This window comes from Myxine glutinosa, chromosome 4 (assembly GCF_964187855.1).
Source record: "Myxine glutinosa chromosome 4, kmMyxGlut1.1, whole genome shotgun sequence".
NCBI lineage: Eukaryota > Metazoa > Chordata > Myxini > Myxiniformes > Myxinidae > Myxine > Myxine glutinosa.
This window is the reverse complement of record NC_136264.1, coordinates 10558445-10584879: the sequence shown is the minus strand read 5'-3', so window position 1 is coordinate 10584879 and position 26435 is coordinate 10558445. Positions and strand designations below refer to the sequence as shown.

The following is a 26435-nucleotide window of genomic DNA, read 5'->3' as shown; positions in this document are numbered from 1 at the left end:
AGTATGACATTTCACACTTATGCTTTTCTCACGACTTATGCAATTGCATACGCTATCCCTTAAGAGGTGCAGTTTACCGCGCTTGTATTCTTGCGAGCACAAAATTAATCCTCCGCTTCGAGCAGCTTATTTCAGAATTTCAATGCTATGTCGTTAATTAAATCGTTAGTGCGGCAATAAATAGTTATTAGCTTTTCCACGTTTTTTTGCTTGGCAAATGAACTTCTTCTTGAACTTTTGAGTTGCTGGAATTGGCGGAAGCGGCGGAGTGATACACTCAGTCCGTGCTTTGTTTGGGTGCACTGCTTTAGGCCTATGCTTCTGCTAGTTCGCCGTGTTTAGGCCAATCCAGGGGAATAGAATCGGGGAAACGTTACGGGGAAACCGACGTCATGATCGTGGAAAGCGAGGACTTCGTGCCTCCCGAGGAGTGTCCTGTATTCAAGCCGAGCCCCGATGAGTTCGCGGATCCTTTGGGATACGTCGCCAAGATCCGGCCGATTGCAGAGAAAAGTGGCATCTGTAAAATCCGCCCTCCCGCGGTATGAGCGGGTCCTCTCCTTCTTTCCTCGTCTTGTGTCTCTCACGGTGGCGTTTGCGGTTACCAAGTGCTTAATGCGATGCTCCATATATTGTGACGCTTTCGGTTCCCACAAGTGGCTGGCTTAGCAGTTACTCGATATTTCAATTGCCATTTCCTTCCTTCGATATTGATTTCAGGTTATTCTTCGGCTTCCTCGCGTTGTGGTAACTAACAGTAACTAGTGTGTGTGTGTGTATGTCTATATATATATATATATATATATATATATATATATATATATATATATATATATATATATGTGTGTGTGTGTGTGTGTGTGTGTGTGTGTGTGTGTGTGTGTGTGTGTGTGTGTGTGTGTGTATATATATGTGTGTGTATATATATATATATATATATATATGTCTGTGTGTGTGTGTGCTCCTTGAGGGTAACCAAGTGTATTGCTTCAATAAGTTACTTTGGTAATATTATTTGTTACCCTGGTTAGTTGTTGTGAACTCCCAAAGCAGACTTGACAGGTAAGATGCTCTTACCTGTACTAGGTGTTGTTCTAAAGACACTTGATTTTAATATTGACGATCCTAGTGATGGCTGCGCGTACAGGTTGTGAGCTGTCGAGCCCAGGTTCGAATTTCGACCCAGTTATAAACTGCCACCCTGGTGCGTCGCATGTCGGGCGGTTCAAAAGGACAGTAAGCCGGAGGACTCGTCTGCCAGCACTGGTCGTGTGGAAGAGAAGGCGCGTTATACCGGCACCTTGCCTTCTTTGCTGATGACAACACTCTCTGCCGCTCCATTCCTCATCCCTCAGATCGGCAGTCTGCAGCCTCCTCACTCTCTGCAGACCGAGACAAAATCACAGACTGGGCAAACAAGTGGAACATGTCTTTCAATCCTGACAAATCTCACACTCTTACGATGTCTCTCCGAAAAGACCGACTGGACAACCCTCCCATCCACTTTCTGAATAATTCTCTCCAAGAAGTTCTGTCACTCAAGCTTTTGGGTCTCACTATCTGCCATGATCTTTCCTGGGAAAACCACATTTCAAATCTGGCCTCCAAAGCCAGTCGCCGACTGGGCATCCTCCGTCGTGCGAAGTCCTTCCTTGGCACACCTGAGCTCCTCACCTTTCATCATCACACAAGGCTTTCATCCACAGCTCAATGGAATACTGCTCTCCCCTCTGGGCTGGTGCTCCTGCCTCACACCTAGCTTGTCTTCACGTTGTTGAAACCAAAGCGTTCAGAATCATTGGAATTTCCTGCGATGAAGCTAACTCCAAGGGCCTTTCACTCATTCACCGCAGGCAGGTTGGTGGTCTTTCCGTCTTCTACCGACTCCTCTCTGGCCTTGCCCCCCCAGCTCTCTCTGGGCTCTGTCCTCCAAATATTCCTACAGGTTGCACAAGATCTGCCTGCAACCCTCTTATGGTTAAACTGCCAAAATCATGACTCTCTGCTCACCTTCACTCCTTCATTCCTCTTTTCTCCCACCTCTGGAACAAACTCCCTCACTCTCTTCAATCCCACTCCCCCCTCTATGTCTTTAAAACAGCTGTTCACCGCCATCTCTTATCTTCCCCCATCCAAAACCTTGATCTTTTCTACCCCTGCTAATTCACCCCAGATACACTTTTTTGAAATTCCAACTTCTTTCCTGGAAGTCCTTGCAGTGTCCATGTGTTTTATACCTCTCCCACCTCCAAAAAAAATTCCCCCAAAAAAATAAAATAAAAATTGTAAATTTTTTCAAAACAAATACCCTTAGGACATACCGACGAGAGAGATATGTGCATACCAGAAGTTTGGTACAATTTCATAAAAGTTTGAGAAAGTAGTTCAGTGACAAGACAGGACAACACAGGACAGGACAGATGCTGCACAGATATATATATATATATATATATATATATATATATATATATATATATATATATATAAAACCACCTTTAGAGGCCATTTTTCCCCGCAAGCGGGGGTTGGCCTTTTTCGGGCACCGTGGTTGTTGTTGTTTTTTGGTCCCCTTTTTGAAGCAATGTTTTACGGCCGGATGCCCTTCCTGACGCCAACCCTTTTTGCCGCCTTTAACGACAAACAGGGAATTACCAGTGAACTGGTACTCAATTAGCCGACCTCGGAAGGATGACAGGCTGAGTCAACCCCCCTGGTGTTAATTCAGCAATCGACTGGGATTCGAATCCAGGATCCCAGGATCCTAGGATCCTAAGCCGGCACCCTAGCCGCTAGCCCAACACCAGGGTATATATATATATATATATATATTATCTGTAATCTGGTTCTCCAACCTAATGAGCGAAGATCATGACGTCATCGCCATGCATGTCCGCTTTGCCTGCAAAGCTCCAGAGGAACCATCTAGCAGTGCGTCATTACGGATTATAAATTCAGATACTGTCACAAGTGCATGCAAAACTCACAGTTACCGACCTGGTTTCGCCCTTGGGATGTGAGTGAGTTTTGTAACTGTGAGTTTTGCTGTACATCAAAATAAACTTATCACTTTCATTTTCAATTGTAATGGCTGATTATGTAATGGGAAGTTCACTTCAATCACCTGGTTGATCAACAATGGCATGCTTGAGTGGTTCTGTATAGGGATCTTTCCCTTCAAATAATGACCCTCATAATGAAATCCTTCAGTTCTCGTGGTTAGACATTCACTTACTGCTGTCTATAGTCACTCTAGAGGCTTCTGACAGGGAAAACAACAAGAAAATTCAGATGCCACGCCTGACATCTGAACAACGTTTAAGGGCAATTGGGATGGTTGAGGCTGGTTTAAGCCAGCGAAAAATTGCCCAACGTCTTGGTTGCTCACAGCCTGCAATTTCCAGCCTGGCCAGGCGTTACGGTGAAACTGGAACTGTGAATGATGGTCTGCGAAGAGGAAGACCACAGGTAACCACTGTTACGTGCTCCTCCCCAAACCCCGGTCAAGGTGTCCTCAAAGTGCAAAGGTGCCCTCAAAAGGCGACTGGGAAATCACGCCTTCGGGTATGAACGTTCAATGGCTCCCAAACGGAGAACCACAAATTCCCAATCGAAATCCACGTTACACACGCAAACCAGGCTAACGGCTGGGTGCAGTCAAATGGCTGGAGCGAGGTGAAATGGTGGGAGCGAGGCAAAATGGCCGACGGGCCCGTACTGGAGGCCTACCTGCACTCCAACAACGATTCTCTTCGGAATCAACCGCAAAACCTGTCACGCAGGTTTATCTGTCACAGCGATCATAACTCTGTCGCAGGAATCCCTTTCCCAGGAAACCCAAAGTTCGCTCGTGACCCCCGTTCGCCAGCGTCTCCTCGAGACCTCAAAGCAGCTCTGCTTTTCTTCCCGACCTCACTTGCTCCGCTTTTTTTCTTGCTCTTCTCCTTCTTCCGGTTCCTCCCGATCCGGTTTCTGGTTTCTTTTAAAACACTAATGTTTTACCTTTTGAAAACCGTTATCTCCATTTCACTTAAACGATAACAATAATAGTACATGTAACCAAAAATGCTTACAGTGGATGAAAACCACAACGACGGAAGTGACAAATCCGTAACACTCCCCACCCTCAAGAAAGAAAGTTTGAACATAGTGAAAACTTTCTTTGCATGCAAAAACCCTTTTTAACAAACAAGTAAAACTCACCCCTAAATGATCAATTCGCGTGAGCAACAATAATTGATATTCCCCAGAAGAAAGCAACGAAACTTCCAAACAACCTCCAGGAATTTCCAAAGCTAGTTCACTCTGGATAAAGCATCAGCAACGACGTTGTCCCTGCCCTTTACATGCTCAATTTCCAAGTTGAACTGCAAAGCCAAACTCCATCTCATCAACCTCTGATTTTTATTTTTCATTTTTTGATTGAAGGTTAAGGGGTTGTGATCAGCAAAGACTTTTATAGGAAAGGTAGTAGTTCCCAGATACACCCCATAATGCTGAAGTGCTAGCAGGAGAGCAAGGGTCTCTTTTTCCACAGTGGCATAATTTGCCTGATGTTTGTTAAACTTTTTGGAATAGTAGCACACCGGGTGATCCACTCCATCCTCATCTTCCTGTAATAGAACTGCCCCAGCCCCCACATCACTTGCATCAATGGCCAACTTGAAAGGTGCTTGAAAATCCGGGGCTGCTAGGACAGGAGAGCTCATTAATATCGCTTTGACGTGGGCAAAGGCAGCCTGGCATTTGTCATCCCAAACAAACTTGGTCTCTTTCCTCACCAAATTCGTTAAAGGGGCTACCACATCAGAAAAATTCCTGCAGAACCGCCGGTACCAACCAGCCATACCCAAGAATCTCATAAGCTCCTTCTTCCCTTTTGGAACTTGGAAGCGATCAATGGCTTCTATCTTGGCTGTCACCGATTGCACCTGACCCTGACCTACTACATGGCCTAGGAACACCACCTGTGCTTTTACAAACTCGCTCTTAGATAAGTTGATGGTCAACCCTGCCTCGGTCAGTTTTTTGAAAAATGCATGAATTTGTTTAAGATGCTCTTCCATGGTCATGGTGTGGATGATGGCATCATCCAGATAAGCCTCCACCCCCTCCACGTCTGCAATAAGCTTATTAATCGGCCGTTGAAATGTAGCAGGCCCGTTTTTCAATCCAAAGGGAAGAACGTTGTACTGATACAACCCATTCAGTGTGACTAAAGCCGAGATTTCCTTAACTCTATCGGTAAGAAGAATCTGCCAATACCCTTTCAGCAAGTCAAACTTAGTTACAAATTTAGCTGGGCCTTTTCTATCAATACAGTCATCAATCCTCAGGATGGGATATGAGTCGGTCTTGGTACTGCATTAACCCGTTTTTAAATCCGTACAACAGCGAAAACTGCCATCGGGTTTTGGAACCAACACACATGGTGAGCTCCATTCACTGCTGCTTGGTTCGATGATGTCATTCTCCAACATATACTGAACCTCCTTCCGAAGATACTCCATCTTCACAGGGTTCATCCGATAGGGGTGTTGCTTCACAGGAGTGGCTTCCCCCACCTCAATATCATGGTATACCAAGTCAGTATGACCAGGTACATCTGTGAACAAATGTGCAAACTAAAAAATTAGGCTGGATAGTTGTCCTTGTTGTTCCCTCGTCAAATGACCTAATTCCTCATCTAAATGACTCAACACTTCCCTGTTCGTCAATCTGGGTCAAGCCTGGTCATCAAAGTTATCAAACTTCACACCGGCGTCAACCTCTGGATTCTCTTGCACCCTGACTACAGGCACGACAGGTGAGACAGGAACCATTTTTTCCACAGGCTTCCTCTCACAATATTTCTTCAGTCGGTTGACATGACACAGCTGACGCTTTTTCCGTCGGTCGGGAGTTGTCACCACGTAATCTGTTTCATTAACCCTCCTTTCGATTGCATAGGGACCAAAATACCTAGCCTGTAGTGGCTGACCTGGAACAGGAAGCAACACTAACACTCTGTCCTCAGGACTGAAATTTCTTATCTGAGATTTCTTGTCATGTCTCACTTTCATTTTATCCTGTGTCACTTTCAAGTTTCCCCTCACAACTTCACAAGCCTTTGCCAATCTGTGCCTAACCGTTGACACATGCTCTACCACCGTCGACTGCGACTCCTCCTGTAGCCACTGTTCTTTCACCAATTTCAACGGCCCTCGAACTGCGTGTCCAAACACAAGTTCAAAAGGACTGAATCCCAATGACTCCTGAACGGATTCCCTCGTAGCAAACAACAATAAGGGTATTCCTTCATCCCAATCCTTGTCACATTCAAAACAATACGTTCTGATCATATTCTTCAATGTCTGGTGAAACCTTTCCAAGGCCCCTTGGCTCTCAGGATGGTAAGTACTTGATCTTACTTGTTCCACTCCCAACAGGTGTACCACTTGCTGAAAAAGCGTTGACATGAAATTGGAACCCTGATCAGACTGGATGACCTTAGTTAGGCCAACCAAAGTGAAAAATTTAATCAAGGCCTTCGCAATAACTGCCGCAGTAATTTTTCTAAGAGGCACTGCTTCTGGGAACCTCGTGGAAGCGCACATGATGGTCAACAAATACTGATATCCAGTCTTAGTGTTAGGTAAAGGGCCTACACAGTCAATAATGACTCGGCTGAATAGCTCTTCAAAAGCTGGAATTGGTTTTAAAGGTGCGGATGGGACTTTCTGATTAGGTTTTCCCACCAGCTGGCAAGAATGGCAAGATTTACAGAACTCCGCCACATCACGTCGCAATCCTGGCCAGAAAAAAAGTACCAATATTCAGTCACATGTCTTGTTCACTCCAAGGTGCCCGGCCAAAGGTGTCTCATGCGCCAAACTCAATATCTCCTTCCGGTACGGCGGTGGCACCACAATTTGGTAATGAACCTTCCACTCATCGTTTGCTGGCACCTCCGGTGGTCTCCATTTTCTCATGAGTATTTCCCCTTTCATGAAGTAACCAACAGGTATCTTCATAGCCTCTTCCTCTAACGGCTTCATCAATCAAACTCCGGAGCTCCGAATCTCTGTGTTGTTCTTCAACAAGTCTCTTTCGGATCAGCACCGTTTGTTCAGCCTCGTTCTCAGATGTCTCCGACGGACACTCCATTTCCTCTTTTGGTCCAGATGCCACCTTTTCCTTCAGTTCCTTGATGTCACTCCCTTTCCTATTACCTCTTCCAGACTTTTCCTCCAATATCTCTATGGACCCCAAATCCACATCGCCTTCCTTCTCCTTCTCTTCAGAGCACTTCCTACCCATAGCACGAGTCACGGCACAGGATGGAAAGATACCCGGAATCTCCTGCTCTAACTGTGCTGTGTTAATTTCCCTACTGGGCTTTTCAACCAACATCGGATTGCCAGAAACTCGACCACCGGCCAAATCATTCCCGATAATAAAAGAGATTCCCTCTACAGGAAGAGTGGCTTGTAACCACACAGTGACCGGTCCTGACACCAAATCAGACTTTAAATGGATGACATGAAGAGGAGCTTTAACATAGCCACCAACCCCCTGTAAAAGAACACTAACCCCTGTTGCCGTCTTCTCCGACAATGGCAAAATGCCCTCAAGCATCAAAGATTGATGTGCTCCTGTGTTCCTCAATACCCTAACAGGTCTCTGGTTAGTTATGTCCCCATCCAGTGACACAAACCCCTCGGAAATAAAAGGTTTGTAAGCCTCTTGAACAAGGTCATTCTGTGATGCCGTAACTTTGGCATGGGAACCTTCACAAGGCACTGTCCTCCAAGGACGATTTCTCGCATTTGCCAATGCATTCGGAGTTGTACTAGTCTGACTCCGCTCCTGATTTTTCCTTTCCAGGGCATAGCATTGGGACATCAAATTGGGAAAAACTCATGGTCTGCCTCGGGCCCCCCGGATGATAGGTATGTCTTGGAACTGCAGTCTTCTGATCCCTAAAAGTCGCGGTATCAGATTTGTCCCCATAGTCCTCTACGGTCCCTGGTGAGTTGAGTATGAGTCCCTGGTGTTGGCTTAGCGGTTAGCTTGCTGGCTTGGGATCCTAGGGTCCTGGGTTCGAATCCCGGTCGATCGCTGAATTAACGCCAGGGGGGTTGACTCAGCCTGTCATCCTTCCGTGGTCGGCAAATTGAGTACTAGCTTCCTGGGATGAATGATCCCGGTGTGTACCCCGGTTTAGAATAGGTACACTGTATCCCTGCACATCGTAAGAGGCGACTAAGGGTCGGTGTCAGGAAGGGCATCCGGCCATAAAAACATTGCCTCAAACAGGGGAACCATGATTGTCATGGGGCCTGCAAGGCTAACCCCTGCTCTAGAGGGGAAAATGGCCTTAAAACGATCATTCATTCATTCATTCATTCAGTCCTCTCTTGGCCGCCTCCATGAAATAATTTTCTCCGAACCTGATTTACCAAAACTCCCCTGGCTAACTCTAGGCGGGAAGTTAGGTTTGTGGAACCCCATCCTGTGTGTCAAGGCATAGTCATCTGCCAATGTTGCTGCTTCATACAACTCCGGTACTTTTTTTTTCATCCAGATGTACTTTAATGTCCACGTGGACACACTGTTTGAATTCCACCACCAAGATCAATTGTCGCAAAAGGTTGAAGTATTTCCCAATCTCCTTCGAGTCACACCACCTATCAAACATAGTTTCCTTCATTCTGGCAAACTCCACATGGGTCTCACTCTCCCTCTTCCTGGCATTCCTGAATTTTTGTCGGTAAGCTTCAGGGACCATTTCATAGGCTTTGAGAATGGCTTTCTTCACTATCTCATAATCTGCACATTGGTCAATCGGTAAAGCCGAAAAGATATCTTGAGCTTTACCCACCAGAACACTTTGCACTAACATAGTCCAGGACCCCGCAGGCCATTTTAACATTTGAGCCACCTTCTCAAAGTGTAAAAATAAACTTGGCAACCTCCTTTTCATTGAAGGGTGGAACCAGCCTTACATGCCTATCAACATCCCAAGAGTTCTGACTAGTTGTCGAACTAGCCGGCATGGATACTACTTCTCTCCGTTCTCCCAGTAATTCCAGCTCCTTGAGTTTAAGTTCCCTCTGATATCCATGTCCCGTTCCTTTAACTCCCTTTCGGCTCTCCTTTCCTCTGCTCTTTCCTCTGCTCTTCTTTCCTCTTCAGCTCTTCTTTCCTCTGCTCTTCTTTCCTCGGTTTTCCATTCCAACGCTTTCAACCTTTCCTGGCTCTGCAGTTGCATCTCCATTTTCCGGAGCTCCACATTTCCTCTTTCCTCTGGTAACCAATCCAAGGCTACCTCTTCCCATGTTCCTTGTCCCACTAGAGATTCTACCACCAATGTCTGCATCTCTGCTTTCTTCATACTAACTCGGATCTCCAAGTTAAAATATTTGGCCAATATCATGAGTTCCGATCTTTTTAACGCCTGGAACTGTGCCTCATTTGGGGACGTCGCAAACTTTTCTGTGTCAAACACCATGGTGACTATCAGTTAGCACCTGTTAACCATCACACAAAAAAATTCCAATTTTTTGAAAAATTTGGGAATGTTAGAAAATTCCAAATTTGTGAATTTTCGGAATGTTAGGGAATTCTATCCTGGACGAGCCCCCAATTTCTGTTACGTGCTCCTTCCCAAACCCCGGTCACGGTGTACCTCTGAGCCCCGAAAGGAGTCACGGCAGAAAGATGTGTTATTCTGTGTGTCAATGACCAATGGTGAAACCACACCAATTGTTACCAAAAAACAAGTATTGTATTAAGGTCACACAAGAATAACAGAACAAGAACAATATTAATCAATTGTACAACAAATATTATATCATTCCTATGATGGTACCATCAGTTTCTTACAATATAACTCACTGTGCTCCAAGTGAGCGAAAAGAACATTCCCAAAGTCTCTGTCCCGGCACCAAGCCAAAGTCGATCCACGCTCCGGTGATCGCAAGAAAAATGTCGTATCGAGACCAGAATCCAGTTTGGCTGACAGTCACGCTGCCAAAGAGGCGCAAAGGTGCCCTCAAAAGGCGACTGGGAAATGACTCGGCTGAATCACACCTTCGGGTATGAACGTTCACCGCTCTAGCAGGGAAAATGGCCTTTAAAATGCATGTTGTGTGTTGTTGTTGGGTATGAACGTTCAACGGCTCCCAAACGGAGAACCACAAATTCCCAATCGAAATCCACGTTACACATGCAAACCAGGCTAACGGCTGGGTGCGGTGAAATGGCTGGAGCGAGGTGAAAAGGCTGGAGCGATGCGAAATGGCGGGAGCGAGGCAAAATGGCCGACGGGCCTGTACTGGAGGCGTACCTGCACTCCAACAACGATTCTCTTCGGAATCAACCACAAAACCTGTCACGCAGGTGTATCTGTCACAGCGATCACAACTCTGTCGCAGGAATCCCTTTCCCAGGAAACCCAAAGTTCGCTTGTGACCCCCGTTCGCCAGTGTCTCCTCGAGACCTCAAAGCAGCTCGGCTTTTCTTCCCGACATCACTTGCTCTGCTTTTTTCTTGCTCTTCTTCTTCTTCCGGTTCCCTCCCGATCCGGTTTCCGGTTTCTTTTAAAACACTAATTTTTTACCTTTTGAAAACGGTTATCTCCATTTCACTTAAACGATAACAATAATAGTACATGGAACCAAAAATGCTTACAGTGGATGAAAACCACAACGACGGAAGTGACGAATCCGTAACACCACCCCAAACAAAGACAGCTGGATTGTGCTGCAGCATCTTCGTGATCGTTTCCGCCCTGCGACGCAAACAGCTGCAGTGACAAAAGGTCGCCACAACAACCGCATCAGTGTCTCTACTGTGCGGAGGCACTTGATGAGTCGGGGCCTGGTGGCAAGACGTCCTTGCAGAGGTCCAGTGTTGAACGCAGCCCATCGGCGGAGCAGACCAAGATGGTGTCTGCAGCACCGCCGCTGGACACAGCAACAGTGGAGTGCAGTCTTGTTCAGCGATGAGTCCAGATTTTGACCTCCATGCTGCTGATGGGCGTCAACAGGTATGGCGCAGAGGTGGGGAAAGGTATGCATCATGCTATATTCGTCAGATCAATTGTTGGGGAGGACCCAGTGTGATGGTATGGGCCGACATTTCCACCCGGTTCAGGACACCCCTGATCGTCATCGAAGGCAATCTCACTAGTCAGCGTTATGTCAATGGAGTTTTGAGACCTCGTCTGCTGCCATGGGAAGGGGAGGGGTGGTAGGGAGAGGGGGGGCGGGGGGGAAGAGAAGGGGAGGGCAGGGGGGGGGAGGCAGGAGAGGAAGGGGGTTCATATATATGCTGGTGGGTGAATGTGGCTCACGTTTCTGAGTTAAGTGTGATGCCGATCAGGAAGAAGAAGAAGCCGTACTGCCATCTTCGTCCACTTCCGGAATTGTTTGATTTATTTGTGTTCAAATGTCTGGTGATTGTTTTGTATTTATTTATGCGATTGTGTACTTGTATATAACTGTCATTAATTAAAAAGCCTTGGGCACTATCGAGTGATTATTATTGTTTTTTTTTATTCCACAAAAAAATCTTCTTTTTTTTCCAAAATGTTTTTTTTTTGGCCTACAACACTCACAGGCACTCACGGATGAACCTCTGAAAGTTTGACGAAGATCCGTTCAGCCATCTCAGAAAAATGGCGACACAGACAGACAGACAGACACTCACATAGACAGACATCTCTCTTATATAGTAGATATACAGTCACGTGAAAAAGTAAGTACACCCCATGTAAAGTTTTGACTTTCAACATATTTCAACATACAGCTATTTGATCTTCATTTCAACAATATTGATAGATAAAGGCGATATAATATAACAAACATCATGAAACATTTACATTTTGTAGTCCATTGTATAATTTAAATTAACATAAATGTAAATTTCGCATGTGGAAAAAGTAAGTACACCCCTACATTTATCACTCCTTCAAATACCTAAAATTAGCATCAGTTGCACCAGCTCAGGTGCAAATGATTAGAACATCGTTAGAGAGGATCTTGGAGGAACCTGTCTTATTTAAACCTCAACATTTAGTTTGGTTTGCTCTTTGTTGTTGAAGTGTGCGGCGTCACCATGCCTAGATCAAAAGAGCTCTCTGAGGCCTTCAGAAAGAATGGTTATAGATGCCTACGAGTCTGGGAAGGGATTTAAAAAGATCTCCAAACAATTTGAAATCAATCATTCGACTGTCCGGAAGATCATCTTCAAGTGGAGAAGATTCCAAACAACTGCCAACTTGTTCAGGCCAGGCCGCCCCAGCAAGCTCAGCCCGAGAGCAGACCGCAAGATGCTGAAAGAAGTCTCTAAGAACCCCAGAATGTCATCACGGGACCTACAGGTAGCTCTTGCCACTGTTGATGTCAAAGTGCACGAGTCTACCATTAGAAAGAGGCTGCACAAATTTGATCTACATGGGTGGGAGGTGTGCCAGGAGGAAACCTTTGCTGTCCAGAAAGAACATCAGGGCAAGACTAAAGTTTGCCAATGAACACCTAGGCAAATACCAGCACTCTGGAACAATGTACGCTGGACAGATGAGTCAAAGGTAGAGCTATTTGGCCACAGTACCAGAAGACATGTTTGGCGAAAACCAAAGACAGAATTTGACCACAAGAACCTGATACCAACTGTAAAGCATGGTGGTGGAAATATTATGGTTTGGGGCAGCTTTGCTGCATCAGGGCCTGGGCAGCTCACCATCATAGAATCCACTATGAATTCTTCATTGTACCAGAGAGTGCTTGAGGATAATGTGAGGCCATCTGTCGGAGAAGTTGAAGCTCAACCGAAGGTGGACCTTGCAACATGACAATGACCCTAAACATACCAGTAAATCCACCAAGGAATGGCTGAAAAGAAAGAAATGGAGGGTTCTGGAATGGCCAAGTCAAAACCCGGATCTAAATCCCATCGACATGTTGTGGGGCGATTTGAAACGAGCTGTGCATGCAAGAAACCCCTCAAACATCGCACAGCTGAAAGAATTCTGCATGGAGGAGTGGGCAAAAATTTCTCCCAGTCGATGTCAGAGACTGGTAGACAGTTATAAGAAATGCCTAGCTGAGGTCGTTTCTGCCAAAGGGTGCAATACCACCTATTAGAGCCAAGGGTGTGCTTACTTTTTCCACATGTGAATTTTGCATTTGTTTATTTAAATTATACAATGGACTACAAAATGTAAATGTTTCATGATATTTGTTATATTATATCACCTTTGTCTATCAATATTGTTGAAATGAAGATCAAATAGCTGTATGTTGAAATATGTTGAAAATGTCAAAACTTTACATGGAGTGTACTTACTTTTTCACGTGACTGTATATATATATATATATATATATATATATATATATATATATATACAGTGGGGAGAACAAGTATTTGATACACTGCCGATTTTGCAGGTTTTCCCACTTACAAAGCACGACAAGGTCTGTAATTTTTATCATAGGTACACTTCAACTGTGGAAGACGGAATCTAAAACAAAAATCCTGAAAATCACATTGTATGATTTTTAAGTAATTAATTTGCATTTTATTGCATGAAATAAGTATTTGATACATCAGAAAAACAGAACTTAATATTTGGTACAGAAACCTTTGTTTGCAATTACAGAGATCAGACGTTTCCTGTAGTTCTTAACCAGGTTTGCACACACTGCAGCAGGGATTTTGGCCCACTCCTCCATACAGATCTTCACCAGATCCTTCAGGTTTCGGGGCTGTCGCTGCGCAACACAGACTTTCAGCTCCCTCCAAAGATTTTCTATTGGGTTCAGGTCTGGAGACTGGCTAGGCCACTCCAGGACCTTGAGATGCTTCGTACGGAGCCACTCCTTAGTTGCCCTGGCTGTGTGTTTCGGGTCGTTGTCATGCTGGAAGACCCAGCCACGCCCCATCTTCAATGCTCTTATTGAGGGAAGGAGATTGTTGGCCAAGATCTCGCGATACATGGCCCCATCCATCCTCCCCTCAATACGGTGCAGTCGTCCTGTCCCCTTTGCAGAAAAGCATCCCCAAAGAATGATGTTTCCACCTCCATGGTTCACGGTTGGGATGGTGTTCTTGGGGTTGTACTCATCCTTCTTCTTCCTCCAAACACGGCGAGTGGAGTTTAAACCAAAAAGCTCTATTTTGGTCTCATCAGACCACATGACCTTCTCCCATTCCTCCTCTGGATCATCCAGATGGTCATTGGCAAACTTCAGACGGGCCTGGACATGCGCTGGCTTGAGCAGAGGGACCTTGCGTGCGCTGCAGGATTTTAATCCATGACGGCGTAGTGTGTTACTTATGGTTTTCTTTGATACTGTGGTCCCAGCTCTCTTCAGGTCATTGACCAGGTCCTGCCGTGTAGTTCTGGGCTGATCCCTCACCTTTCTCATGATCATTGAGGCTCCACGAGGTGAGATCTTGCATGGAGCCCCAGACCGAGGGAGATTGACTGTCATCTTGAACTTCTTCCATTTTCTAATAATTGCGCCAACAGTTGTTGCCTTCTCACCAAGCTGCTTGCCTATTGTCCTGTAGCCCATCCCAGCCTTGTGCAAGTCTACAAATTTGTCCCTGATGTCCTTAGACAGCTCTCTGGTCTTGCCCATTGTGGAGAGGTTGGAGTCTGATTGAGTGTGGACAGGTCTGGAGACGGCTTTGCGGTCGGTCTTTGCGGTCTTTGTGGTCGGAGACGGTCTGGAGACGTCTTTTATGCAGATAACGAGTTCAAACAGGTGCAGTTAATACAGGTAATGAGTGGAGAATGGGAGGGCTTCTTAAAGAAAAAACTAACAGGTCTGTGAGAGCCGGAATTCTTACTGGTTGGTAGGTGATCAAATACTTATTTCATGCAATAAAATGCAAATTAATTACTTAAAAATCATACAATGTGATTTTCAGGATTTTTGTTTTAGATTCCGTCTTCCACAGTTGAAGTGTACCTATGATAAAAATTACAGACCTTTACGTGCTTTGTAAGTGGGAAAACCTGCAAAATCGGCAGTGTATCAAATACTTGTTCTCCCCACTGTATATATATACTCAGAGGCAAAAGTTATTGTGACATGGAATTTTTTCATTGGTAATCTTGTGAATGAATTTTTGGATTTGAACCAGAGAAAGACTTTGTTAAAATGGTCGAAGAAACGCAACCAAGCAATTGTTGTTCGAATTGCACGAAATTTGCAAGAAGCATGACATATTCGAGAAAAATGGCCAGCAATGTTCACTTCAAAAGGCCAGACAACCAGACGCTTATCATTTCCACTCAATGCAGTCTTAAGAAGTGCAGAAGTCAGAAAAACACCTCTATTCATCATTCTGGAACAAGTTCGACATGCCACGCCTCGGGGAAAATGACTGATGGAGAGCTATAGGTATGCTTCAGTCTGGTACCTCGCAGTGTGACGTTGCTCATCGATTCAACGTCCATAGAAACACCATTTGGCACTTATGGCGACGTTTTCAGCAAAACAATCAAGTTATAGACCGTCCCCGTAGTGGCCGTGCACCAGTAACGACCCCATGTCAAGACCGATGCATTCGAACCACGCACCTCCGAAACAGGTTCCAGCCAGCAACCCTTACAGCCCATACCATACCTGGCAACAGAGGTGTATCTGCGAGAACAGTCCGACGACGTCCACGCGTCTACGGCATCCGTGCAAGACGCCCAGCCCAACGGCCAATTCTAACGCCAGAACATCGACGTCGACGTCTCCAGTGGAGCAGACCACACGTTGCTCGAGTTGTACAGCTGTATCTTAATCAGAACAATGTTAATGTGTTACCCTGGCCCGGAATATCCCCTGATTTGTCACCCATTGAACATGTCTGGTATGAAATGGAGCGACGTTTACGACGTCATCCGAATCCTCCAACAACGCTGCAGGAACTCCGCCAAATCCTTCCTCGGATATGGAATGATCTTCCCCAGGACTTTCATCGACGTTTAGTGGCCTCAATGAGGCGAAGGTGCCAGGCCTGCATCAATGCACAAGGTGGACACACTCGCTACTGACCGTGTGAACTTGCTTGTGAACCCCCTCTTGTGTTGTGGCTCATTTGCATATGCCAGGTGCACTGTTCTTATGGACTGTTGATCGTTACCATACCTTGAAACATTTGTCTTTCCATGTAATAACATTTCATTCGTGGCAGTAAAAGTTTAACACTGATTCTGTTTGTTGTTTGTGTGTCACAGTCACTTTTGCCTTTGAGTATATATATATATGGCTGAAATCATCATGGGTGGGATTTTGTTGGTGTTGTCAGGAGATTTCCACCAAATTCTTCTTATTGTGTGTGGTGGCACGAAAGCCAACGAGATTGATGCATGCCTCAAATCTTCACATCTTTGGAAGCATATAAAAACTTTGACAGCAAAAATATGATCATTCCTTCAACGTGATCATGATGCAGGTCAATTTGCAAAGTTCCTATTGAGATTTGGAGATGGCCAGGTGCCTCATTGAATGAATGAATGAATGATCGTTTTAAGGCCATTTTCCCCGCTAGAGCAGGGGTTAGCCTTGCAGGCCCCATGACAGTCATGGTTCCCTGTTTTGAGGCAATGTTTTTATGGCCGGATGCCCTTCCTGACGCCAACCCTTGGTCCTCTCTTACGATGCGCAGGGATATGGTGTACCTATTCTAAATCGGGGTACACACCGTGATCATTCATCCCAGCAAGCTGGTACTCAATTTGCCGACATCGGAAGGATGACAGGCTGAGTCAACCCCCCTGGCGTTAATTCAGCAATCGACCGGGATTCGAACCCAGGCTCCTAGGATCCCAAGCCGGCACCCTAACCGCTAAGCCAACACCAGGCCAGGTGCCTCATTAGTGACAGGTATTTCATCTGCGCCACAGAAATTGGGGACCATGATATCTTCAGCCAAAGATCTCCAGTCGAGGGTGTACTAAAACGAACTGCAACACTACAAAGACATGGAGAGACCGTGTCAGCATGAAATCCTTACTCCACACAATGAATCAGTAAAAACATTCAACTGTGAACTTTCCCAGGGGACACCTATAGATCGGTGGACAAAGCCATGAGTGGTGATGGAGCAGTTACATACCCCAGAGTTCCTGAACATGCTGGAGCCTTCAGGAATGCCATCATATCACCCCCTGAATGTAGGAGTGCCAGTCATGCCCTTACACAACCTCGACCCACCAAAGGTTTGAATGGAACTCGAGGCATCATCAAACAGTTCCTGCCGAATTGCCTAAATATCACCATCGCCACTGGACCAAACAAGGGAGAGCAAGCCATGATTCCAAGGATACTGATCAATTTAGACTACGGATTTTTATGTTAAGAAAATAGGCCTTTTATGTTTTGAAAAGCGGAATTTTTTTTTTTAATGTGAAAAAATCCCGAAATATTTTTTTCCCCCGTTTTATTCATTTTTTTATTATTGCCAAGTTTTTCAGAAATCAGTCAAAAAAAGAACAAAAAATGGTAAGCTTTTTCCTGCACAGCATTAAGCACTCTGGGCTAGTAAACAGGTAAAAAATGACGTTCAGGTACCTTTATTGCAACCGCATTGTTTGATAAGTAGAGGACTAGAAGAAATTGACAAGACCCTTTTAGGAACGGTTAAAGTAGGTGTTTGAAATCATTATCTTGGTAATGTTCTCCTTGGTGAGGCGGTGTCGGCAGTCGGTGAGGACGTTTCTGTAGACGGAGAAGGACCTTTCCACGTCGACGCTGACGATGGGGCAGTACCTCAAGAGGGGGATGTCGGCAAGCTTGACTCCAGCCGGCACACCAACCTCAGATCTGTGCTGATCTCCATCCAGGATCAAAGCCACTGTCCTCAGCACACCAATGTCGGGATTGCGCTGCAGCACCGTCTTGAACTTGGTGAGCAGGATCTCCTTACGGCAGCCTCGGATCTTTTCGAGCTCATCCTTGGCCTGATCAAGGAGCTGGAAGGCCTTGGCCAGCTCCATGCCGGCCTCCTCCAGCTGCTTAAGGATCTTCGGGATGAACGGCACGTGGGCATTTAAGAAGACCAAACTGAGCTTGATGTCCGCCTTTCCGAACAGGTCCTTGGCACTCCGGATTGCCATCGCGTCGTCATCGTTCAGCTGGTCCACAATGTCCTTAACGGCCTCGAAATGCTCAGCGTAAAACACCGCGGCGTCGATCCACGTCCCCCACCTAGTCAGAATGGGCTCCGGGGGGAGAGAAAGATTGGGCTGCTGCTCCTTCCAAAGGACAACACGCGACGGGGCTTTGACGAACACCTTCTTCGTCGTGGCAATCAGGTCGTTGACGTCCTTGAACATTTCTCGGACTGTCTCGCAGAAACAGTGGAGCGCGTGGGCAACGCAAGTCACATGCAGCAAGTCCGGGAAGAGTTCCTTCAGGGCATGGCCGGCCTTGATCATATAGGCCGCAGCGTCGCTGACGAGGACCTTGAGGCACTCCGACTTGAAATCAGGCCAAAGATAGCGCAGCGTGTCATTGACTGCGCGCACGATCTCCCCGGAGTTGGTCTTCTCCAGAAACATGCACTGGACGAGGTGGGGACGAAAGTACCCCTCCTTGGACAAGCGTCCCGCGATGATGTTGGCCACATATCGACCTGCCGAATCGGTCGTCTCATCGACGGACAGCCAGATGGGCTGCTGTCCGAGGTCGGCACGGATCCCCGCCAAGGCCTCGTCGTAGCACTTGTCGAGGTAGTGCTTTCGAATCCAGCTTTCATCGGGGATCTGGAGAGTGATGTGCTTCTCCAGGAACGACCGGAGGGCAGGGTTTTCCAATTTCGACCATGGGATGCCAGCGGCCAGCATGGCCTGGCACAGCTCCTGAGCCACGACGTCGCACTTGTGCCTCTTTCCGCCACCAAAGTCCTCCATGGTGGCTTGCGTGACCGTCCTCTTCTTCTTCAAGGCCAAGTTGCTCTTGTGGCGGTCTCCTCGGACATGTTGGGCCAGCTCAGACTTCTGCTTCGCCTGGAAAGTCTTTTCACAAGCTCGACAGAAAGCCGTGTCACTCGACACGTACTTGAAGGTGGCCCCATCGCCGCCAGCGTTGAATTCCTTCAGCCACTTGTCACGAAGAGCAGCACTCATCTTGATAGGAGACTTGTTCACACTTTGTGTGCACTCTCTCACTGTAGTACACCACCTCACTGCTGTACACGCTGGGGATGCAATGCACGCAAGTGTACGCAACGTTTTGTTTTTGAGATCGATCGCAGTTAAAAATTTCGATCGCAGTTAAAAATTTCGAAAAATTCCCTAATTTTTTTTAGCGTTGCCAGACATTTTCGACCAAACAGGTCATTTTATTTTATTTTTCCCGAAAAAGGGCGAAATTTTTTTTTCTCCGAAAATAGCAACATAATTTTTTTGCGCCCAAAAAGCCGTTTTATGTGAAAAAATATTTTTCCTTTTTTCACATAAAAATCCGATGTGCACTGATCATCCCATCAGATGCAGGCTTGCCATTTGATTTTGGCGAATTCTGTTTCCAGCCAGTCTGCTTCAGCATGACCATCAACAAGTCCCAAGGACAAAGCCTCAAGGTTGTCAGCCTAAGTCTTTAAGAGCTTGCATTTACACATGGCCAGCTGTACATGGTGGCAAGCAGAGTGGGAAACCCCAAATGGCTTTTTGTGCCTCAAACCCCAAAGCTTCCCTTTTTTATACAAATACATTGTAATGAAAATAAAAATTGCAATATTGTTACCAGTAAGTTATTTGGTGAGACGAAGTCAGTTGCACGTCAACGTCAGTTCATAGTTCAGTCGGACATTACCACGTGCACGTGAAATGAAAAGTGTGGCTAAGCAATTGCTTCATTCGTGTTTGTCCGTCGGTCCATCCACAAACATCAGTTTATCATCGAGGAACAACTTGGTTTCAATTGAATGTTATGTTTTGAACATTAATCAGAAAACAACCCTGTATTTTAACAGTATTTTGTCTCTTAATCTCGTCCCGATCGTGCATGCACCGAGAGGAGTGAGATAATGTTTTACTCTGTCTGCTTGTCTGGCAGTCAAGCAAAATGGAAAATCATTCCAAACAGGGAACTTGCTGTTTTCAGGACGTTCTAAAGGAAACAAACAACAGGCAGGAAGAACTAATGTAACGTGTTAAATATGGCGGTGTAATAGACACTGCGTCAACGGCAGTAAACTTCCGGAATTCATTTTTATTTTATATGACCTTTAAAATCTTTATTTTAATTATACACTTGAACAATGTAGAAAAGAAATTGTCTTCCTCTCACCTACAAAAACCTCTAGTTTTGCAGTACTTGGACATGTTGAATATGGTGGTGTATAAGACACTGCATTAATGGTGGTAAACATTTGGGGGATTTTTTTTTTGTATGACCTTTAACTCGTTTTATTTTGATTGAATTACACACTTGAACACTGCATGGGGTAAGGTGTTCTATAAACTCTAGTTGTCATTGTGTTTACCAAAATAAAAATGATTTTCTACTCGTCACCAGGTTTTGACTTTCCTGCTCTATTTAAAAGTAAGGCTAACCCCCGCTCTTGCAGGGAAAATGGCCTTAAAATGCCTGTTGTGTTGTTGTGTTGCTCTATTTAAAAGTAAAGCTTACTCAGGCTAAGAACTGGTATCTCAGCTTGTATTACAAATGGGGAATGGCTGAACCACAAGGTTAGCAGATTGTATTTTTATCATTTCAGAAAATGTTAATAAAGTGGAAGTTTATGATAAATTTATTAAATGTGGAATGGTATAAACTGACAGTGGGGCAGGAGCAACAGTTGGCAACAAGCACAGTAACCTGCAAGTAAGAGGGTTGGGTTAGGCAGGGCTAAGTTTCGGGCATTTCGTCAATTTTTGAGTTAAGCCCTTCTTTAACTTAGAAAATATCACACCCATAAGGGACATGTACAGTATTTCAAAGCAATTCTTCCTCTTGTTTTGTAATTTAATGATTAAAACTCTCGTTTTCTTTCTGCTTGCAGGGCTGGCAGCCTCCTTTTGCTGTGGAGGTGGATTCCTTCCACTTCACACCAAGAATGCAGCGACTTAATGAGCTCGAGGTGAGAGGATGCCCTTTGCACAAGTTAGAGCATGCATGTTATGCCTTTCTGTTCCTCTGTTACTGTATGTATACAGGCTAACCCCCGCTCTAGCAGGGAACATGGCCTTAAAATGCATGTTGTGTTGTTGTTGTTGTTACTGTATGTATAAAGTATATTTGGTTTATTACTCATTGATTGATGAGTGATCTGCCTCATTTACTTGTGACATGAAAGTAATATTGGATTGCTTCATTCCTAAATTGTGGCTTGCATGCCTTTTTTGGCTTGCATCCCAAAAGAGGGGAAAAAAAAAACAAGACCGATAGTCTAACAACGGCGTAGCCGAGCTTGTTTGATACCTTAGTTGAAGAGGATCGTACAACCTGGGTGGGGATACCAGTTAACAGTTAACAAATAATGTGAGTATTAAATATTTTTCAATAAATTCCACATTCCTGCAACGTTTTTCGATTTTTTTTTCAAAGATGGCACCTGTACCACATGACCTATATCATCATAATTATCATTAAAAATTCTACAGGAGGAGGCCAAAATTTCAAAATTTTGTGTCCTTCGGGCTAACAGTTTTTTCTGTCCGTCGGACTAACACCAGCAGCAGATAATTCTTTTTTTCATACTGATCAGATCAAGCGCTGTACTTGTCGAATTATGACGTCATAATCAAGGCACCGATGACATCATCATTTACGTGTCTTATCACATGTTGATGTGATAAGACGCATTTTTTTTTCATACTGATCAGATCGAGTGTTTTATCACATTGGAGTACTTCACAATGAGCCTTGTTTCAATTTTTTCCATCGAGCGGTTTCAGAGATATAGAGGTGCAACTTTTTTCGAAGATGGTGTCCGTACTATGTGACCTATGACGTCATAATTATGAATATAAAAATTCTACAGGCAGAGGCGCTCCTATGGTAACATTTCATGTCAATTGGACCAACGGTGACAGAGAAAATTAATTTTTTTAATGCAGACACCTACGCCACACGTACGTAACCGAATGCCTAACCCTGCTTTTCGCTTCGCACGTGCAGGGTAAAAACGTACAATGCAATGATGATATAAAAAAACACATACAGTGAAATGATAGTAATGATGAAATGCGGTAATAGCCATGTGGCTACTTTTCTGGTGTTACAATGCCTGTGAATCGTTACTCCATATGCATATTATACTTCAACATGTATAATTATTTAATATTAGCTATGGTACACAGCGTTGCCCGATGCTGTTCTAATCCTGTTTGCATTTTGAATAAATCATTTTTTTTCTATTTTTTTTTTGTAGGGGCATAAAATAGTTCCCTACACCCACTAAGGAATGGGGTTGGAGACCATTTAATATTACCATTCATGTAGCTACAAAGGTTTGGGCACTATAGAGCGGTTTAAAAAAAAGTCCAACTTTTTGTTTTTGCCTAAAACACTTTCTGACATTCTTTGATGAACCTCTGAAAGTTTGTAAAAGATCTGTTTGGCCCTCTCTGAGAAAAATGGCGACACAGACAGACAGTGTCCTATTTAATTAAACTTAGCAGTTTTGCAAATTCATACAGAGTGGGAGTACTGCAGCCCCCAAATGGTGGGTTCATGTCAGTTCTCTTTTGGGGTTTTGTTTTACCCTATAACTAGACCCGGTGGGGTAATGGTTACCACGTCCGCTCTGGGGGGGGGGACTGGTTAAAAACTCTGGCAATAGACTTTATTTAAAAAATGGTACATGCTGCTTCCTTGTTTAACATCCAGCATAAAGGGACAAAATGCTGGGAAGGCAATGGCAAACCGCCCAGCATAAAGCATAACCCTTGCCGAGAAACTGACTCGGAAGGTTAAGTGGAATTTATTATCATATGCACATTTGCTTTAAATGGTAAATCTACCTTTTGCATGACTTCCTGCAGGCACAGACCCGTGTCAAGTTGAACTTCTTGGACCAAATTGCAAAGTTTTGGGAGCTCCAGGGGTCATCGCTGAAGATACCTGTTGTGGAACGTCATACGCTGGATTTGTGCGTACTAAGCAAGGTAAGTGTGGGTTGGTGGCCTTTCTTTCAATTTGCATCTTTTAGAGCAAATATGCAACTGGTTGTTGTTGAAGTGAGTGGTATGAATTCATTTCACTGTTTCTGGCCATCAGGTGGTTGCAGAGGAGGGTGGGTTTGACATTTTGTGCCGGGAGAGAAAGTGGTCTCGTGTGGCAAGCCGCATGGGCTACCCTGCTCACCGTAATGTTGGCTCGCTCCTCCGTACACACTACGAACGTATTCTTCACCCCTACGAACTGTTCCATTCGGGCGTCAGCTTAGCGGTGAGGATTGTGCAGTGTTGTCAAGGAGCTCCCACCCCCTACCCCCCTTCCCGTGCCTCCTCCCCCCAAGCCCTCTCCCTCCCACAGATCTCCCGATGTCCCTGCTCTCAAATGTTGTACTCGTGTGCTTCCCCCTCTCTCCCCATCTTGTCTCCCACTCCCTTTATTTTGTCTTATGTGTCTGTTTTTTTTTTTTGGCATTAATGTTAGCTCTTACAAAAATGTTAGCCTCTATCTTGTATACAAAAAAAAATAAAAAAAATCTCTAGCTCAATTCTTTTTCATTACCTTCGCAAAAGCGGAAGGTTATGTTTTGATCGCTGTGTATTTATTTGTATGTCTGTGTGTGTGTGTGTGTGTATGTTATTCGCATAACTCAAAAAGTATTCAACCGAATTGCATGAAATTTGGTGGGATGATTGGTTATTATACGGGACACATTTGATTAGATTTTGGGAGCAATCGGGTCAAAGGTCAAGGTCAAGGTCACGAAAAGGTCAAAATCGTATTTTTACCATAGCGCGGTCAATTTTTATCCAATTGGCATGCAACTAATGCCAAAATGTTCAGAATTCAATGCCCGATCTTGTGATATACGACATGACCCAGTGAAGACATTACCCTTGTTAGCGGTTGGGGGTCAAAGGTCAGGGGGGTCACGACCTTGCAAAATGTGCGTTTTTTGTCATAACTCGGTCAATTCTTATCCGATTTGCATGAAATCAGCACCAAACTGTTCACTGTTCTGTTCCCTACACTCCCATGCCAAGTACAGAACAGTAGCTGCGGCGAAGGTATGCGCTCTACCGAGTGCCCGTTCTAGTTTTTGCAATGTTTTTGGATAGTAAAGTACTTCCAACATCTCTGATGAATATGGTGTAAAAAAAGACGGTGTATTGAAGAAAACTGTTCACATCCTCTGGTAACTAGGCATATTTCCTTCAGAGATTATAATTTATATATCCTAGTAAATTTTATAAATAAGTCTGGTGTTGGCTTAACGATTAAGGTTGTTGCTTTAAGATCTTAGAGCCTTGAGTTCTAGCCCCTGTCATGCCGTTAGGTAACACCAGATGGGCTGATTCAGTCAGTTATCCTTCTGAGGTCAGCAACTTGAGTACCAGCTTACTGGTAACGGGCACTGCATCAGCGGCAGAGCCACGCGCCCAGCAATGATGCAACCAGCAGCCACAGGCTGCATATGAAATGATGATCGTAATTAATTTATAAATTTTATTTTGTACTTCCTGAGATAATAAACAATGTCTGCTTTTTATGGCTTTGCTACACTGTCAAAATCTGAGGCAACAATTCTGCCATATTTAGGTAATTGTTGTTCCTGGTATGGCACACTATGCACAGTGTACCATCTAAAGAACAAATGATAAGTGTTGTTTATGACATTCTACACCGTATTATGAACTGCACAGAGCATAGGACATGGGTGTGGCAAGAGGAGGTGGTGTGGCAAGAGGAGGTGGGGGGGGGGGGGGGGTGGAAGGCGGCATTGCTGCCAGGATGGTGGTGAATAGTTTGGTAACACATAAATAACCTGTTCATCCCCTTCGATCACACTGTTGGCTCAATTCCGTGTAATGCTTTATTGAGTTAAAGTTTGAAAAGCTAAAATTATAAAATTGCATGCTATTTCTTAATGTCTCGACTGGTATATATCTGTGTCGTTTTTATGCCTCGGCCCCCAAAGGTGGCCGAAGGCATTATGTTTTTGGGTTGTCCGTCCGTCCGTCCGTACGGACTAAACCTCGTTTTTCCCATCAACCACATGTCCGATTGAGACAAAAATTTCAGGGTCGGAGTGACTCCCATGCAGAATGTTATTATGACAATTGTAATGTCATAGGAGTAGTGTAATAATGTTGCTTCTGGGACACCTCCGTTTAACATGGGAAATCCCTATCTAATGTCATTTACCCCCTTGTCTTTTTCAAAAATCATAAACACTTCTATTTCTCCCACCCTCATCTTTATGAACCTTTTGTCTGTAGTACCTATCCTTAATGTTGTTCATTAGACCACTCAAACACTACAAATATTTGTTTTCTCTTATAGACCTATCATCCTTCTTCTACATATCATCTGGCAGATTAATCTTTGACCCACTCAAACATTGACCCATTCACTTCCATATTAATTCTTTCCCTCCCTCATTGCCCCTAAACACCTATATTTCTCTCACCCTGTTCTTTACGAACCTTCTAACCTTTTGACATGTTATCCTTATTCATTAGACCACTTAAACACCTGTGATCCTTCTGACCTCATGGACCTTTTAACCTTTTACTCTTAATATCATCTGGTGAATATAACCCACTCAAACAACGACCCTACAAATATTTGTTTATGCGTGGGAAATAATTTAATTCTCTTACAACTCTCTTCACCATCTAATATATTAACAAAAAATATGTTTGAGTTTGGTTCTTTATTAAGATATTTTAACTGAGCTAAGATAAAATGGTAAACCTCCCTCAATGTTCTTGTTTGAGCGCCTCCAGTGCCACATACCATTTTTTGGTAAGCCCCGCCCACTTTTTGGTAAACCACGCCCATTTTTTACTAAGCCCCGCCCACTTTTTGTTAAGCCACGCCCACTTTTTACTAAGCCCCGCCCACTTTTGCTAAGCTCCTCCCACTTTCGCTAAGTCCCACCCACTTTATAAACTCTTCAGCATTGTATCATTTCCAGGTAATACATTACATCATTTTCAGGGAATTTCCATCACATCATTTCCAGTTAAGACACGCCCAGGGAATTTCCACAGGAAGACACACCCAGTCCTTATAAAAGGCACCGACCACACAGGCTTTTTCAAACACGCTTTCTGCTTCACTTGAGAATGGACTACTATGCCGAAATGGAATGGGATAACTTTGCTATTCCATGGAGTCCTACTACCTGTGTAGAACTCAACCTTCAGATTGATGAACTGGACTCGAACCTCTTATCAATGGAGGTAAGTTTGTTTATTTATTTATTTATTTATTTAATTTTTTTTTTTTTTTTTTTAAGATGAGACTCGTGTAAGAGTT

At 44.5% G+C, this 26435-nt stretch overlaps 1 protein-coding gene across 1 annotated transcript in view; it reads left to right on the top strand.

The window, feature by feature from the left end:
• The first annotated feature begins 273 nt into the window (after window positions 1–273).
• The window catches only part of LOC137424414 (lysine-specific demethylase 5C), a 192450-nt gene continuing 166288 nt past the window's right edge, over window positions 274–26435 (top strand). Inside the window, exons 1-4 of the mRNA XM_068111843.2 lie at window positions 274–542; window positions 20995–21072; window positions 22979–23101; window positions 23214–23384. Of these exons, the coding sequence (XP_067967944.2) occupies window positions 393–542; window positions 20995–21072; window positions 22979–23101; window positions 23214–23384 (522 nt within the window). The 5' untranslated portion in view covers window positions 274–392. The remainder of the gene's footprint in view (window positions 543–20994; window positions 21073–22978; window positions 23102–23213; window positions 23385–26435) is intronic.